Below are 13417 nucleotides of genomic sequence, written 5' to 3' on the forward strand. Positions count from 1 at the left end.
CCCGATCATGGACTTATTAGCTTTCATCTTCATCGCCATGTCCTTGAAGGAAGATTGACATAGGATACACGATAACCCAGATCTTGAGTACCAAGATCTACTTGCTTCTTATGCAAATACGGAAGAAGTTGGAGAAAGGATCCCTAACCCTCTTCACCTGACATTGGTATCAGAGCTCTGTGTGTGCTTCGGCTTCGCGAACTCAAGGGAAGAACTACCAAGAACCCAAGAACCATCAAGAACCAAGAACCCAAAGATCCACCAAGAACCTCATCGCCATGTCCTTGAAGGAAGATTGACATCGGATACACGATAACCTAGATCTTGAGTACTAGGATCTACTTGCCTCTTATGCGGATATGGAAGGAGTTGGAGAAAGGATCCCTAACCCTCTTCTGCACTCGCATTCGCATGTAGCCTGCATCCACTTCCGTGACAAGCAACCCTTGGAGATACCTCCGAGCACCCTTACCTTTCAGCTTCACCCGCAATGTTTTCACGATAGGACTATTCGAGTGGTAGTACTTGCTCGCAAGGCAAAGTCAACACCAAGGCTCGTATTCCGAGACAGTAGTACGGCTACCTAGCAAGTCGTATGGTAGGTGTTTACATCGCACCAGACATACACCCACAGTATCCACCCGTTTGGAGGAGTTTTCATCAGTTTATGCATCCGCATGCATCAAAAGAACAGAAAAGTATCCAAGAATAGAAGTTCGGCAGTTGTGCCTCACCTTTAACAGGAGAGGATGTCACGTGCGCACTTCACTTGCGCTACGTGGACATGCTTTTGCTACAGTCTAGCATAAGTCATTAGCTTAGGACAGCCTTGCACCTTTGTGAGCCTCTAGCAAGACATGCATGCCCACGCCGGTCATAGTTGCATACCCTATCTTGCAGAGTTCAATCATTCCAGCATGTAGGTAATTTGCCACGTGTGAACTACCTCTTACCATGATATCTTTAATAAGTGATTTTCAGTCATGTTGTCTCTTGGTCGTAGGATTGCATTTAGGACTGTTGGGCCCAGTCTTTGCATCCGATATAAGGAGCCTTTGGGCGCTAGGATTCGGCAAAAGAAGGGACAACAGCAGAAGAGCCTGCCGACATGCGAACACATGCCAGCACCAGCGTTTTCAGCCCCTTTTCTCCATCAGCGTTTTCAGCCCTGGACGACCAACGTTTTCAGCCCTTGAAGACCAACGTTTTTCAGCCAGAACAGCCAGCGTTTTCATCTTGGAAGCGCCAACAAATGTCAGCCCTATCTTCGTCATTGGTTGCAGTTCCTAGCCATGGACATTGCTAGCAATACAGGCATTCAGCCTTAGCATCATCGTCATCGACATAGACTCCATCAGTACCTCGTCGTCAACATAGACCCATCAATACCTCGTCGTCGACATCATCGTCGTCAACATAGACCCCATGTCACCAGCGTGTGACTACTATCTATCCTTTTTGTTGATTTCTTTCTTATTATCTATTTACTTTCACTTTTTGGAAACACCCCTCGGGAAATCTAACTGCCCTGCATTGCATAGCTAGTGTGGAACTGTCCAAAGGGAGTCCAGGCCTGAGGGCAAGAGAGCACTAAGGTTGGACAAAGACTATGGTTAGCCAAAGTGGGGTCATTGACTAGCCAAAGTGGAATCCTTTGCTACAGAGGCTACATTTCAGTTCTGGATGTGGCCGAAGTGTACAAAGAGGGTCGGATGACCTAGAAAGATACAATGACAGCATCTCCTAAAATTTAGGGAACTGCTATTTTGGGACCTGAAAATGTGTTGACGTCATTATCTCCGGAATGACAAGGGGAACATTTTCTTACTCTGCCGTGAAGTCAACTAGGCAACCTGTTGGGATATTTTTAGACGGCAACCCCGAAACGGGAAAATGCTTGTAAATGTGCCAAGTGGCACCTTCTGGTGCACTTGCCTCATGCAACAAGAAGTGGCGCTGAATTTAGGAGGGGGAGAGCCTCATTTTCAGATTTGTCACAGGTTAAGAGCTATGGAGTGCTTGCTTTCCCTCTTATGCACAGTGCGGTGCCAGGAGTGATGCCCTGCACACTACGCACTTCCCTCTCTCTCCCCTTTGGCAGTATGTTATGCCCCTCTAGTGGGCTCTTCATTTGACCAATGTACAGTTGTGTGGGTTCATGCGTGATTGCCGAGGCAAGAGCCTCTTGTACAGATACTGGATTAGCTAGCGGCTAATCCCCCCGCAGGTACAGGTGAATTCGGAGAGGTTTCACGCCAGAAATCTCGTCCGATTCAAAGGACAAGTAGCCCTACAGGTGCGGGAGCTCGAGGACTTGCTACGGATGCGACCGGCACGCGAAACGGAGCCCAAAGCAGTAAATTACAGCCTGCTGTGTATTTTTGCAGGTTTAGGGTTTTGGCCCTAAACGGACCCTAATACCCCCAGGAGGTTCGGGGACGCAAGGGGACCGCTGCACAGGCGATGTGGCGCATTTTCGGGGCCGAAAACAGAGAATTCAGCGTGCTGCAGATTCTCGCCAGGTTTTGCAAAGTGCCCGTATGCGTCGGGAAAGTCATTCAATGCGTGGGAATACTGACTGTGAAGTGTCCTAGTCCAGTTATGCTGCCGAAATCGGGCTGGAACAGTGGAAATTCAGCCGAGTTTGTGCGGGGCAGCTTGTAGGGAACCACAGCGTTTATTTCCTCTTTTGAACAATAAAGAAATACCGAAAGGGGCGCCTAACTTAGGGGCCAATCTGGTGTCCGTCTACTCATACAGGTGCAATCTAGCAGCCTGTATCCCTCTCCCCTTTGTTGTGTCTTGAAAGTACAGGTAAAATAGACGACTAATAATGGGTGAAAGCTAAATCAAGGTTTAAAGTAAAGTCTACCGCCCTTTTTGGATTGAACAGGCCGGTTACATGGTTCCATCGACAGGATTAAATCACTTTTTCCCATAGAAGTGAGCCTTGGGCAGTTTTGGGCTTGAAGACACAGGGGATCATAGACCAGACACAGGGAATTGCAATTATGGCTGACAGACCAGATGATGTGACTGAAGAGGTCTCCTCTTCACAGGGTCAACAGACACATGAAGTGGGTGAGTCCTCAAGACCACCACAGACAGATGATGATATATTCAAATTTCAGGACCCAGTTGGCTACTGCTGTGGCTATGTTCACACAAGTAATGCAGAACCCAAGGTTTTTAGCCTTTCTGCAACCTCCTGTTCCGTCTCAGCAAGTTGGGTCACTGGATCATATTCAAAAGCCTGTTAAGGCTCGAGCACAGGTGATTCATACCGCACAGTCAATGGAAACACCTGTACACTTGACGGAAAACATGCAGTCTCCACAACCTATACCTAAGGTGCAAGAACAGGTGGCTGAGATGCCAGTCTTTCAAGCTGTACCAGTTCAGCCCGCCACCTTTCAGCAGCCTATAGCTGGTTCTAATGGGCAGGGAAGCAACTTACAGGGTATGCAACAAGTCTTCCCACCACCTTCAGTACACCCTGGCTATTTTGGAGGTGGATCCGTATTCCAGAGCATGGCTGGTCATGCACCTGGAAATCAGTTTTACACGCCAGGAACAGTGTTCGGGGGTGCTCAAACGATGATGCCTAACCCCATGTACAGTGTCATGGGTATGCAACCAGGGTTTCAGAGCACTCAGGGCCAATTTGGGATGCCACAGGCAAATTTTGGTATGGCTGGAATTACAAATCAGCAGCCAAATATGGCATTTCCAGGTCAAGTTAATAGCGGCCAAGGAACACAGATGAACCCTAATAGTGTTCCCATGTTTCAGTCACTTCCATATGACAATTTAACGCCGCTGGAGAGGCCAACTCCGTACAAAGAAGGTGGCAAAGGTGTGTCTTTCACGACCTTTACAGGATTTGATGACAAGAAGAAGGCTCTCTCATTCCTCCAGCAGTTTGACAAGGCCTATGCAGGGGGAAACTTTACAGAGGCTTCAAAGGTCCGCAAGGCAGCCACTTTCTTGACAGGGAATGCGGGACAATGGTGGACAACTTTATTGCTTCAAGGGCAAGCTCCATCCACATGGATTTACTTCAAGCAGATTTTTGCAGCAGCATGGTTATCTGATGACTTTGAATCAGATGTCATGACAGAATGGCACCAGCTTAATGCTGCCACTTGCAGAAATCTGGATGATTACAATCGGAAGTTTTGGAAAGCTCTACTTCCAGTAACTTCCTATAGGTTTGTGCCATTGACAGAACAGATTGAAAAATACTGTTGTGGCCTACCTAAAGGATTGAGAAAGTACTGTACGAAGACAAAAGTCACTACTTTGACGCAGCTCATCGAGGTAGCAAACACTGGCAATGGTTTGCTCAAGGGAGAAGATTGTGAATTTAACATTGGCGTCAAGGCAAGATCAGGCAAGAAAAATTCAGCCAAGAAGCACGTTCCCAATGAGGCTCCTAAAGGGACTCAGGAGTCGGCCAACGCAGGGAAAGATAAAGCTACGGCTGAATCAGAAAAAGGACCAGCAAAGAAATGGAAAAGACGTTTTCCTCGCAAGTCAGAAGAGCAAAAGAAGGTCCTGAGGACAGAGAACAAATGCTTTATATGTGAGCAGCCTGGCCACATTGTGACATACCCCCCTCTTGAAAGCATTGTAATCGACCGCGATTACGCCTGCAAAACCGACAGAAGCCATAAACCGTCTTAGCAGACACTGATTGTTAGTACCTACGTACTAGGAACACACATCTAGCACATGTACCAAATCGACAGTCACATCACACGACATCACATGACATCACTAGACATCACAGGACATCACATGACATTCAACATTCATTCGGATCTTAGACCATGATTTATCGGCAATGAAGCTAGCAATCGCATCTAGATCCAATCAAGACCTCATCGATGTCCGATTGACTAACCCCTATTGCAACCATGTCTATTCGAGATCAATCAGACCAAAATGCTGCAGTCATTTCGTCTATCAGTTCCTGCACTTAAAAGAAGTCAAGAACAAATCAGTATCATAATCATGAATTCCATTTCATTGAAGTCATACAGCAGAATACTGTCAGCTTTCAGTATCCCTGAAGCTCAAAGAGACATCAGTGACTCTAGTATCTAAATCAAGGCATGTCAGCTTTCAGTATCCCTGAAGCTCAAAGAGACATCAGTGACTCTAGTATCTAAATCAAGGCATCTGTTGACAAAGGAGTGGAGTGACTCTCCTCTTGTGCATCCCACTACACCATATTTCCGGCCAAGCTGAATTTTGGGTTCCGTTTGGAGTAGACTATGCTAAACCAAAAGCATCGAGGTAAAGTTTCACAATTTGAGGAGTATCTGCTAGGTCCTCCTCCTCCATCCACTTCGCATCCAATGCAGGATAGTTCTTGAACTTAACCAAGAACCGCCTTCGGACTTTACCTTTATTCTTCGTATCCTTTGCCAAAATCTGTTCAGGAACAAGGATCTCCTCGTTTTCTTCCACTTCGGGTTGCTCATCAGGCTCCCCATCATCAAGCACATCACCTTTAAAAGGTTTCAAGAGACTCACATGAAATGCATTGTGAATCCTCCAAAGTATCAGGCAGTTTCAGTCGGAAGGAGACATCATTTATCTTACCAGTGGTCTGGAAAGATCCGTAGTATCGCATACTAAGCTTTGGAAAAAGCCTCTCCTTTCCCTTTTTCTTTCTTAGGCGTGCCTTCTCAAAACGTAAGAGCACCCAATCATCCTCCTTCAATTTCAAGTCGCGACGATGGCGATCCGCTGCCTTTTTCTGTCGTTCTTGAGACTTCTACAAAGTCCCGCGAACCTTGGCAAAAGCCGTATCCAAATCTCGCGTATATTCATCCGCTTCAAAAATCTTATCTTTCGTGCTTAGGAAGGGTGGAACCTTCGCAGCACCTTCAACAATCTCAAATGGCGCCTTCCCCATCGAAGAGTGTATCGTGTTATTGTAGGCAAATTCCACCAAAGGTAGGTACTTTTCCCATTGAGTCTTCTGATCCGAGATATAAGACCTCAATAAATCTAGAACCACTGAATTTGCAATCTTAGATTGCCCATCAGTCTGCGAGTGGAACGATGACGAGAACTGCAACTACGTGCCAATGTTCTCCCAAATTGCCTTCCAAAACAAACTCATAAATATGGGGTCTGTATCGGAGACAATCGTCTCAGACGTGCCATGTAATCGGAAAATCATCGTGATCATTCTGTGTTCTCGGGAGATCAAAAATGAAATCCATTTCAATACTTTCCTAGGGGCGGATGGGTATGGGTAACGGCTGTAACAATCCCTGTGCCTAATGCCTGTCAAACTTGACCTTCTGGCATACTGAGCAACTGCGCACAAACTCTTCCACATCCTTTTTGAGTCTCGGCCAAAAGAAGTATCTCTCTACCCCCTTCATGGTGGTAGCAATGCTGCAATGACCCGTAAAAGGTGGACAGTGGCATTCAGTCATAACCTTTTCCCTCAACTGATGTGTAACGCACAACATGGTTTTTCTCATCAAGTAGCCTTCCCGACTGGAGTATCCTGCTACTGTCTCCCCATCCCGTATCCGTGTGAAAATATCTACAAAATTTGTATCTGTGGCATACTGATCGACCATATCCTCGAAGCTTCTATGCTGTATCGCGGAAATAGCCAGAACCAACGGCTTCCGAGACAGAGCATCTGCCACCACATTCTTTTGTCCCTACACATGGACAATCTGGAAGTGAAAATGTGACAAGATGTTCGCTCACCGCATCTGCTTTTCAGAAAGCTGCTCACAAAGCTGCTTCTGTGACAAGTAGTAGCGCAAACTCTGATGGTCTGTAAAGACAGTAAAATCCGCTCCGAGTAGGTAATGCCGCCACTGAGTAAGAGCATGGATAACCGCCAAAAGCTCTTTCTCATAAATCTGTGTTGTCATCTCCGGCCTAGAGAACAATCGGCTCTCGTAAGCAATGACATGGCCTTCTTGCATCAAGCCGCACCCAGACTACGACCACAAGCATCACAATATACTTCAAATGACTTCTGCAAGTCCGGCAAAGTCAAAATTGGTCTCGTAGTCAATTTCTCTTTCAATGTCTGAAAGGCAGTCACCTCTGTAGATCCCACAAGACAGGGACTCCTTTCTCAGTCAAGATATGCAAAGGGAAAGCAACCTCTGCAAACTTTCGAATGAACCGGCTGTAGTACGAACACGATCGCAAGAAGCTTCTAACTTCATGGGCATTCTTCAAATCGGGCCAATCACGGATAGTCTCTATCTTGGCCGGACTTTCATTCATTTGATTCGGTTGAGGTCCCACGCCATGTGGTACTAGTTCTGCTTTTTATCTGTCTTTTCTGCCACGTTCCTCAGCTGCTCTCGAACTCTCAGGCCTGTCGTCGTTCTTATCATTATGTTCTTTCGGTGCCTTTTTAGGGCACTTCGCGGAGATATGTCCATGATCCCCGCATCTAAAGCACTTCCCCTCTCTAATGAAGTGAGCTCTCTCCTCAGGAGTAAGCTTGGGTCGTGCATCCTTTTTCTCTGGGTTGCTCTTTTTCTTTCTACTTTCATTCCCAGAAGTCTGTTCAACTCATTGTGTCATGGCCTCATCTGTGGGATAGGTCAGACTGCCAGAGTGAATGGCAAAGCCCCGCTTCGCATGACTCATCAACTCCTGAATAGAAGCTGACTTCTACTCCAAGCAGTGATCTCGGATCTCTGTAGGTAGACCAAAGGTGAACCGCTCAATATGTTCTCTGAACGAGATCTTCTTGAATGAAGAGGCGGGTAGAAAAGAGCTCTAGAATCTCCCACAATAAGCATCCACTGTATCTTGCTTGGTCATCCGAAGATGGTTCCAAGCAGCTCGTATATCGCATTCATACTCTTGCGTCAACCAAGAAGAAATAAAAAGCTTCTTAAATTTCAGCCATTTAACTGGCACAATCTTGTTTAAAAGAAGCGTGGACCACCAAGTGCGAGCACTCCTCTTAAAATAAGAGGCAGCTCTCCGAATCTTGGAGTGCTCTGAGTAGCGTCCTCCCGTGAAAGCGATGTCAAACTGCTGAATAAAAGACAAAGCCTTCGAAGCATCTGAGTATCCTGAAAAAGTATCAAATTTGATCGAGTGGCCACCTTCCTTAAATTCTCGGACTTTCTTGCTTTTATCTTCCAGAAAGTCATATTGATTGGCTTTATAAAAACTCTTCTTGTTTGCATAAATTTACCGTCATCAGAGTCTAAACTATCCGTAGACGAGTCCTCTGTAGAACTGTCAGTCTCTGAGCGAGATTTAGCCTTCTTTGCCTTTTTCTTGCCCTTTCCGAAGCTTTATTTCTTGCTTGGCTTTTTACCTTTTCTGTCTTCTTCACTCGAATTTGAAGAGCTTAGAAGAACTGTTAGAAGAAGAAGAAGAAGAAGAACTGGGTACTCCTTCAAAGTGAACACGCTTCTTCTGTTTCTTTGCTTTGTCAAATGTCGACTGACGACCCAAATAACCCGGGAAGTCAGTGCCCTTTTTCTGCTTTTTGGCTTTCTTTTGCGTGTCAAAAAGCTGAGCAATCCGTGCATCAACCACCTCTTCTAATTCCTTCTCTGAATATTGTTTGTGATCAGAAGGTTTCTTGAGAGCGGGTTTCAGGGGTGGTGTAGTGGTTTTCTGCCACTGCGCATGCACTTCCTGAAAAGAAGTCTCGCTCATATATTTTGTCAATTTCGGATCCTTCGCAAAATTGAGCATCATCTTTGTTGCATCGCCGATCAATTGACGACGCTTCATCTCTCGTCGCTCCGCCTGAGTAGGCCGAGATGGGCCATACTCTCTGCCGGAATCTTCGTTGTGATCCCTGCGCGCATCTCCGGATGCAGAGGGAGTCGACTGATCCTTGCGTGAAGCCATAGGTGCCGCGGAAAAAAAAAAATTGGGGATCAGATTTCCTGTAGAAGAGAAATCGGCCGTGCTCTGATACCACTGTAACAGACTTGGACACTCCAAGTCAAGAATCAATCACCACAGCACCAAATAACCACTTCAAAACAATTCACAGATCACAATAGATTTGCACTAACCCGGTGGAGTTCCGTGCCTAGAGATATTGGCGCCAAAGACTAGCACCCCTTTCGGTATTTCTTTATGTATTAAAATCAATGTTAAGAGTACAAAGAGCGGTTAGGGTTTCACTCTCAGACTCTGCGTCCAGATGCTCTGAGAAGTGAGCCCTAAACCACTAATTTAAAGGATACAAGGGATGCCCAAAAGCAGAGCCCCAAAAGCTTCAAAAATAAAGCAGAATCTATTTCTCTCTCAAACCCTCTTTAGGATTTTCATTAAAAATAAAGCAGATCATCTTCTCTCTCTCTCTCCTTGGCCATTTGCGTAGCCAAAAAGCTGCAAAAGCGTCGCTGGCTGCTGCTTTTTCAGTCCCGAAAAACCCGAAAGTCCGTACACTGCTGCCACGTGGCATTGGTACCTGTTTTAGGTTTTCCAGCCACTTAGGGTTTCAGCCAGCAGTTAGTGTTTCCAAAAATTAGGGTTTCTGCAAAATTAGGGTTTTTGGCAGAAATTAGGGTTTGCAGGATTTTTAGGGTTTTTGTTGTCGGTAGCCACGTCATCACTTTGTGACAAAGTTGGTCAAGCAGTGAAGTTTGAGACTTTCAATGGTATGCAGGACAAGTTGAAATCTTTTGACTTTTATTGACGTTGTATACTCGGGAGGTAATTTCATAGAGTCTTCTAAAGTGCGGAAGGCTGTTAACAACATTCTTAAAAGGTAATGCTTTACAGTGGTGGACCTCACTGTCAATGCAAGGATTAGCACCCGATACTTGGGTCCAGTTCAAACAGCAGTTCTCATTTGCTTGGCTGACAAACACATTTGAAGTAGATGTCATGACAGCATGGCACAAGCTGGATGCAACAAATTGTGTAAATCTGGAAGAGTATAACAAGAAATTTTGGGATGCACTCTTACCAGTTACTTCATACACAACAGTGCCACTGTCAAAGCAGATTGAGAAATACTATTGTGGTTTGCCCAAAGAAATCAGAGACTATTGCATTAAGACCCATGTTGCAAACATCACTCAAATGATTGAGAATGCAAACATGGCTAATGCACTATTGCAAGGAGGTTCAGGTGGATTCAAGAGTACTGCCAAGAAGGAACCATAGGGCAAACAGGATACAGGTTCAAAGAAGATTTTCCAGCAAAGACCTTTTATGGAAAGAATCAGAAATTTTTCAAACAAGGCAAAGGACGGAAGAGGCCGTTGTTTGAAAAGTCATTTGAAGAAAGAAAGGCTTTTATGCAAGCTGGGAAATGCTTCATTTGCGAAGAAAAAGGGCATATTGCTTCAAAGTGTCCACAGCAACAGCATAAGGATGCCGAGGATAAAGATGCACCGCCAAAGAAGAAGAAAATGCCGAGTGCAGGTTTAGTGCCTGACATGGTTGGTGATCATGTTGGTGATCAACCATGTACTGATGCTTCAGAGTTATGCAGAGCTTGGGGCAAGATCAGAGATTCTGCAGTGCTTATTTTCTTTGATCCTGGAGTTCATGCTAATTTTATTACACCAGCATTGGCAACCAAGCTGGGAATACGTCATGAAGAAATGGGACCAGTTGGACAGACTGATTTGGCATGCCCTGTCATGAAGAAATGGGACTTTGACATGCCCTCGACATTTTGAACCTGTCACGCCCATACTTGGAAAACTTCGTTTACACAGTCAAAGTTATGTGGACATGGAGGAGTTTCATATTATGACTTTGGAAGGTTGTGATGTTCTGTTAGGCATCCCAATGATGCCACAAAAGCCACAAGAAGCATGTTGTTTTGGATGTCAATCACTCTTGTACATTGGGGCAAGACTCACACCTTGGATGTATAGCTAAAAGGGGAGTCTGTCCGAGTAGTTTCTGCTTCTGCTATTACTTTAGTAATGAAAAGTCATCTTTCTACGTACTTGGCTTTTGCAAAGCAAGTTAATGAACTTAGGGATGATTGATTTGTCGAAGACCTTTTGGCCACTAGCACACTTTGTACTATATGGCTCAGTTTGGAGACACTGGCTTTGCACATGATTGTCGATCCACAAAGTGCCCCTTAATATGCATTTGTTTAGGAGGACTCTTTGCATGAGACTGAGGCATGGCGGGTTGCCACTAGATATTGGTCATGATTCAACAGTTGACTTGCCATACTTGTCTCTCACAACCTCACAAGCATTCCAACACAAATTACTCTAGTAACTTCAGTTTTCTCAACTTCCCCAAGAGTCTTGTCTCAAGCAATGTTCTCGGGCTCGCCCACGCATGAACGCGGTGGAAATCCCGATGGGGTTCACGGTGCAAATCGCAAAATGATGTGGCAACATGCTGACATGGCATCGGTACAACGAGTGATGTGGTAGGGACAAGATGCGGGCGGCTTCTCGGTGCAATTATGAAAGCATTGACTTTTGCAGATTTGAATGCCAGCTTTTGATAATTAATAGCAATTGCTTTTTAGGCCAAGTGCCTTTTTATTCATGGTCTTGGGAGCACTGTGTAGTCCAATGTACGGTTGCAGATTGGAAAGCGACTCCCCGCCTCGTACATCTGCCCAAAGATCAATAAGAAAGAAGCACCACAAGGGGCGTCCACCATTGCCACCACATCTGAGTGGGGAGGTGGAACGCAGATTTTTGCATTATGAGAGTTGCTTGAGACAAGATTTGCAACGATGTTTGGTGGGTGGATGCATTGACATTTTGATGCTTCAAGAGCACCACTTGTGTGAGAGTCGTTGAAATCCACCACTTGTGTGAGAGTTGTATTCGGCATTGTATGAAGTTATTGTGCCTGGCGGACCTGTGGCTCAATATGCGAGTGTTGATTGACTTGTTTGAATGTCTACGTACCAACCGTGCTAGTTATCAGGTAGGTCCTGCCTGCCGTGAAGTTCATCCTCTTCATTCGTCCTAGAGAGAGAGAGAGAGAGAGAGAGAGAGAGAGACCTGAACTAACCCTCCATTTTGCCGATTTTGACCTTTGAACATGCGTCAAAAGCGTAGAGGAAAGAAACCGTGATGAAATGCGATCCATCTCAAACTTGAAAGCTGAAGGAACAACCAGCATCGGAGTGGAGCAACAGTTTCGGAGGTCTGTACGGAACAAAAATAAGGCCCCAACGGCGGGGTGGGGGGAGAGAGTTGTAGCAAGCAGCATACCTTGCCGTCTCGCTGTTGCTGCTGTCGACTAATTACAACTGCTATTTTTATTACAAGCGTGGCTCCAAAGGGATAAAAGCTTCAAAAAGTTTAAACTTGTGTACAACATTTCATTGCAAGCAGACAGTGCCAACAAGTGACAAAATCACGAGGCTTGCCCATTGAAAATGTACCCGGAATGCATGAGAGTACAAGAAAGAGATGAAATCGAAAGGTTGAAAATTGATGGGTACATGTGGTGAAATTGGCATTCCATTAGAAAAGAGAGTTACAAGAGTTGTGTGAAGAGGGTTCAATACTCCAAAACTGTTGGGGCGGGTAGGGATGGAGGATCATGCGCTTTTTCTTTTTCTTTTTCTTTTTTTTTTGGGGAAGGGGGGGGGGGGGGGGGGAGGGGGGGGCTTGTTGTGGTTTGACAAGGGGGCCTAGGCCCCTTCTAGGTGCTATTTATTTCGGAAGGAGTATGTATATTGATGAGTGATCAAACTAGAAGTAAAATCTTGTTCCGCTCATGGAATTAGGTCTTGAGTTCCTCACCCAAATATGGTCAAGGATTGAATTGTAGATAGTTGTCGTCTCTTGAATTGTTTGGGTATAGTTGTTTTCGTGAAGAAAGCCATGTAGTTTTTTGTATTGGCTATTGTCGTGGTCGATGTGGATGTTGAAGTCACCTATGATAATGCTCGCAATGTTGCTATCAATGATCTCCATGAGGTTTCTCAATTGTGAAAGCAGTGATTGTATTGATGTCTTATAGACATTCACTATGTGGATGATGTTGTTGATGGCAAGGGAGAAGAAGGCTTCTATTATCTCAATCCCTGGTGATGAAAAGAAAGATTTCTTGTGCAGCTTGATGCAAGTTTTGTGATATATTGATAGACCATATCCATTGTGATGATGTATGTGTTGAAGAAAGTTTCTTTCATTTTGTTGTTTTGTTTCTTGCAAGCAAATAACTATTGATGAGGTGAAATTGAGATCATTTTTGATGTAGTTGATGTGTTTTTGGATGGAGACCACAATCAATAATTGAATTATGTGATGGGTATCTTGTACTAGACTCAATTGTACATTTAAGTGCTCCCATCTTGCAATTGTTCAAAGACGGTCAAGCTCCTTGAGCACCGCAAGGTCAGTCCAGATGTGGGTGTTTAGTATCGAGCTCAAAATGTGTAGGTTGGTAGGGCCCTTGATACGCGATAATGCAGTGTAGACCAAAC

At 45.1% G+C, this 13417-nt stretch overlaps 1 protein-coding gene across 2 annotated transcripts in view; it reads right to left on the reverse strand.

The window, feature by feature from the left end:
• The window catches only part of LOC147420700 (carboxypeptidase), a 108880-nt gene extending 96608 nt beyond the window's left edge, over positions 1-12272 (reverse strand). Inside the window, exon 1 of one of the 2 annotated variants that reach the window (XM_086504938.1) lies at positions 11982-12272. In XM_086504938.1, coding sequence (XP_086361064.1) covers positions 11982-12192 — 211 coding nt within the window. In that variant the 5' untranslated portion in view covers positions 12193-12272. The remainder of the gene's footprint in view (positions 1-11981) is intronic. The other variant, XM_086504939.1, reaches the window with a different exon arrangement.
• Between the last annotated feature and the right edge of the window lie 1145 nt (positions 12273-13417).

The sequence above is a fragment of the Adiantum capillus-veneris genome, chromosome 28 (assembly GCF_014529385.1).
Source record: "Adiantum capillus-veneris isolate H3 chromosome 28, ASM1452938v2, whole genome shotgun sequence".
NCBI lineage: Eukaryota > Viridiplantae > Streptophyta > Polypodiopsida > Polypodiales > Pteridaceae > Adiantum > Adiantum capillus-veneris.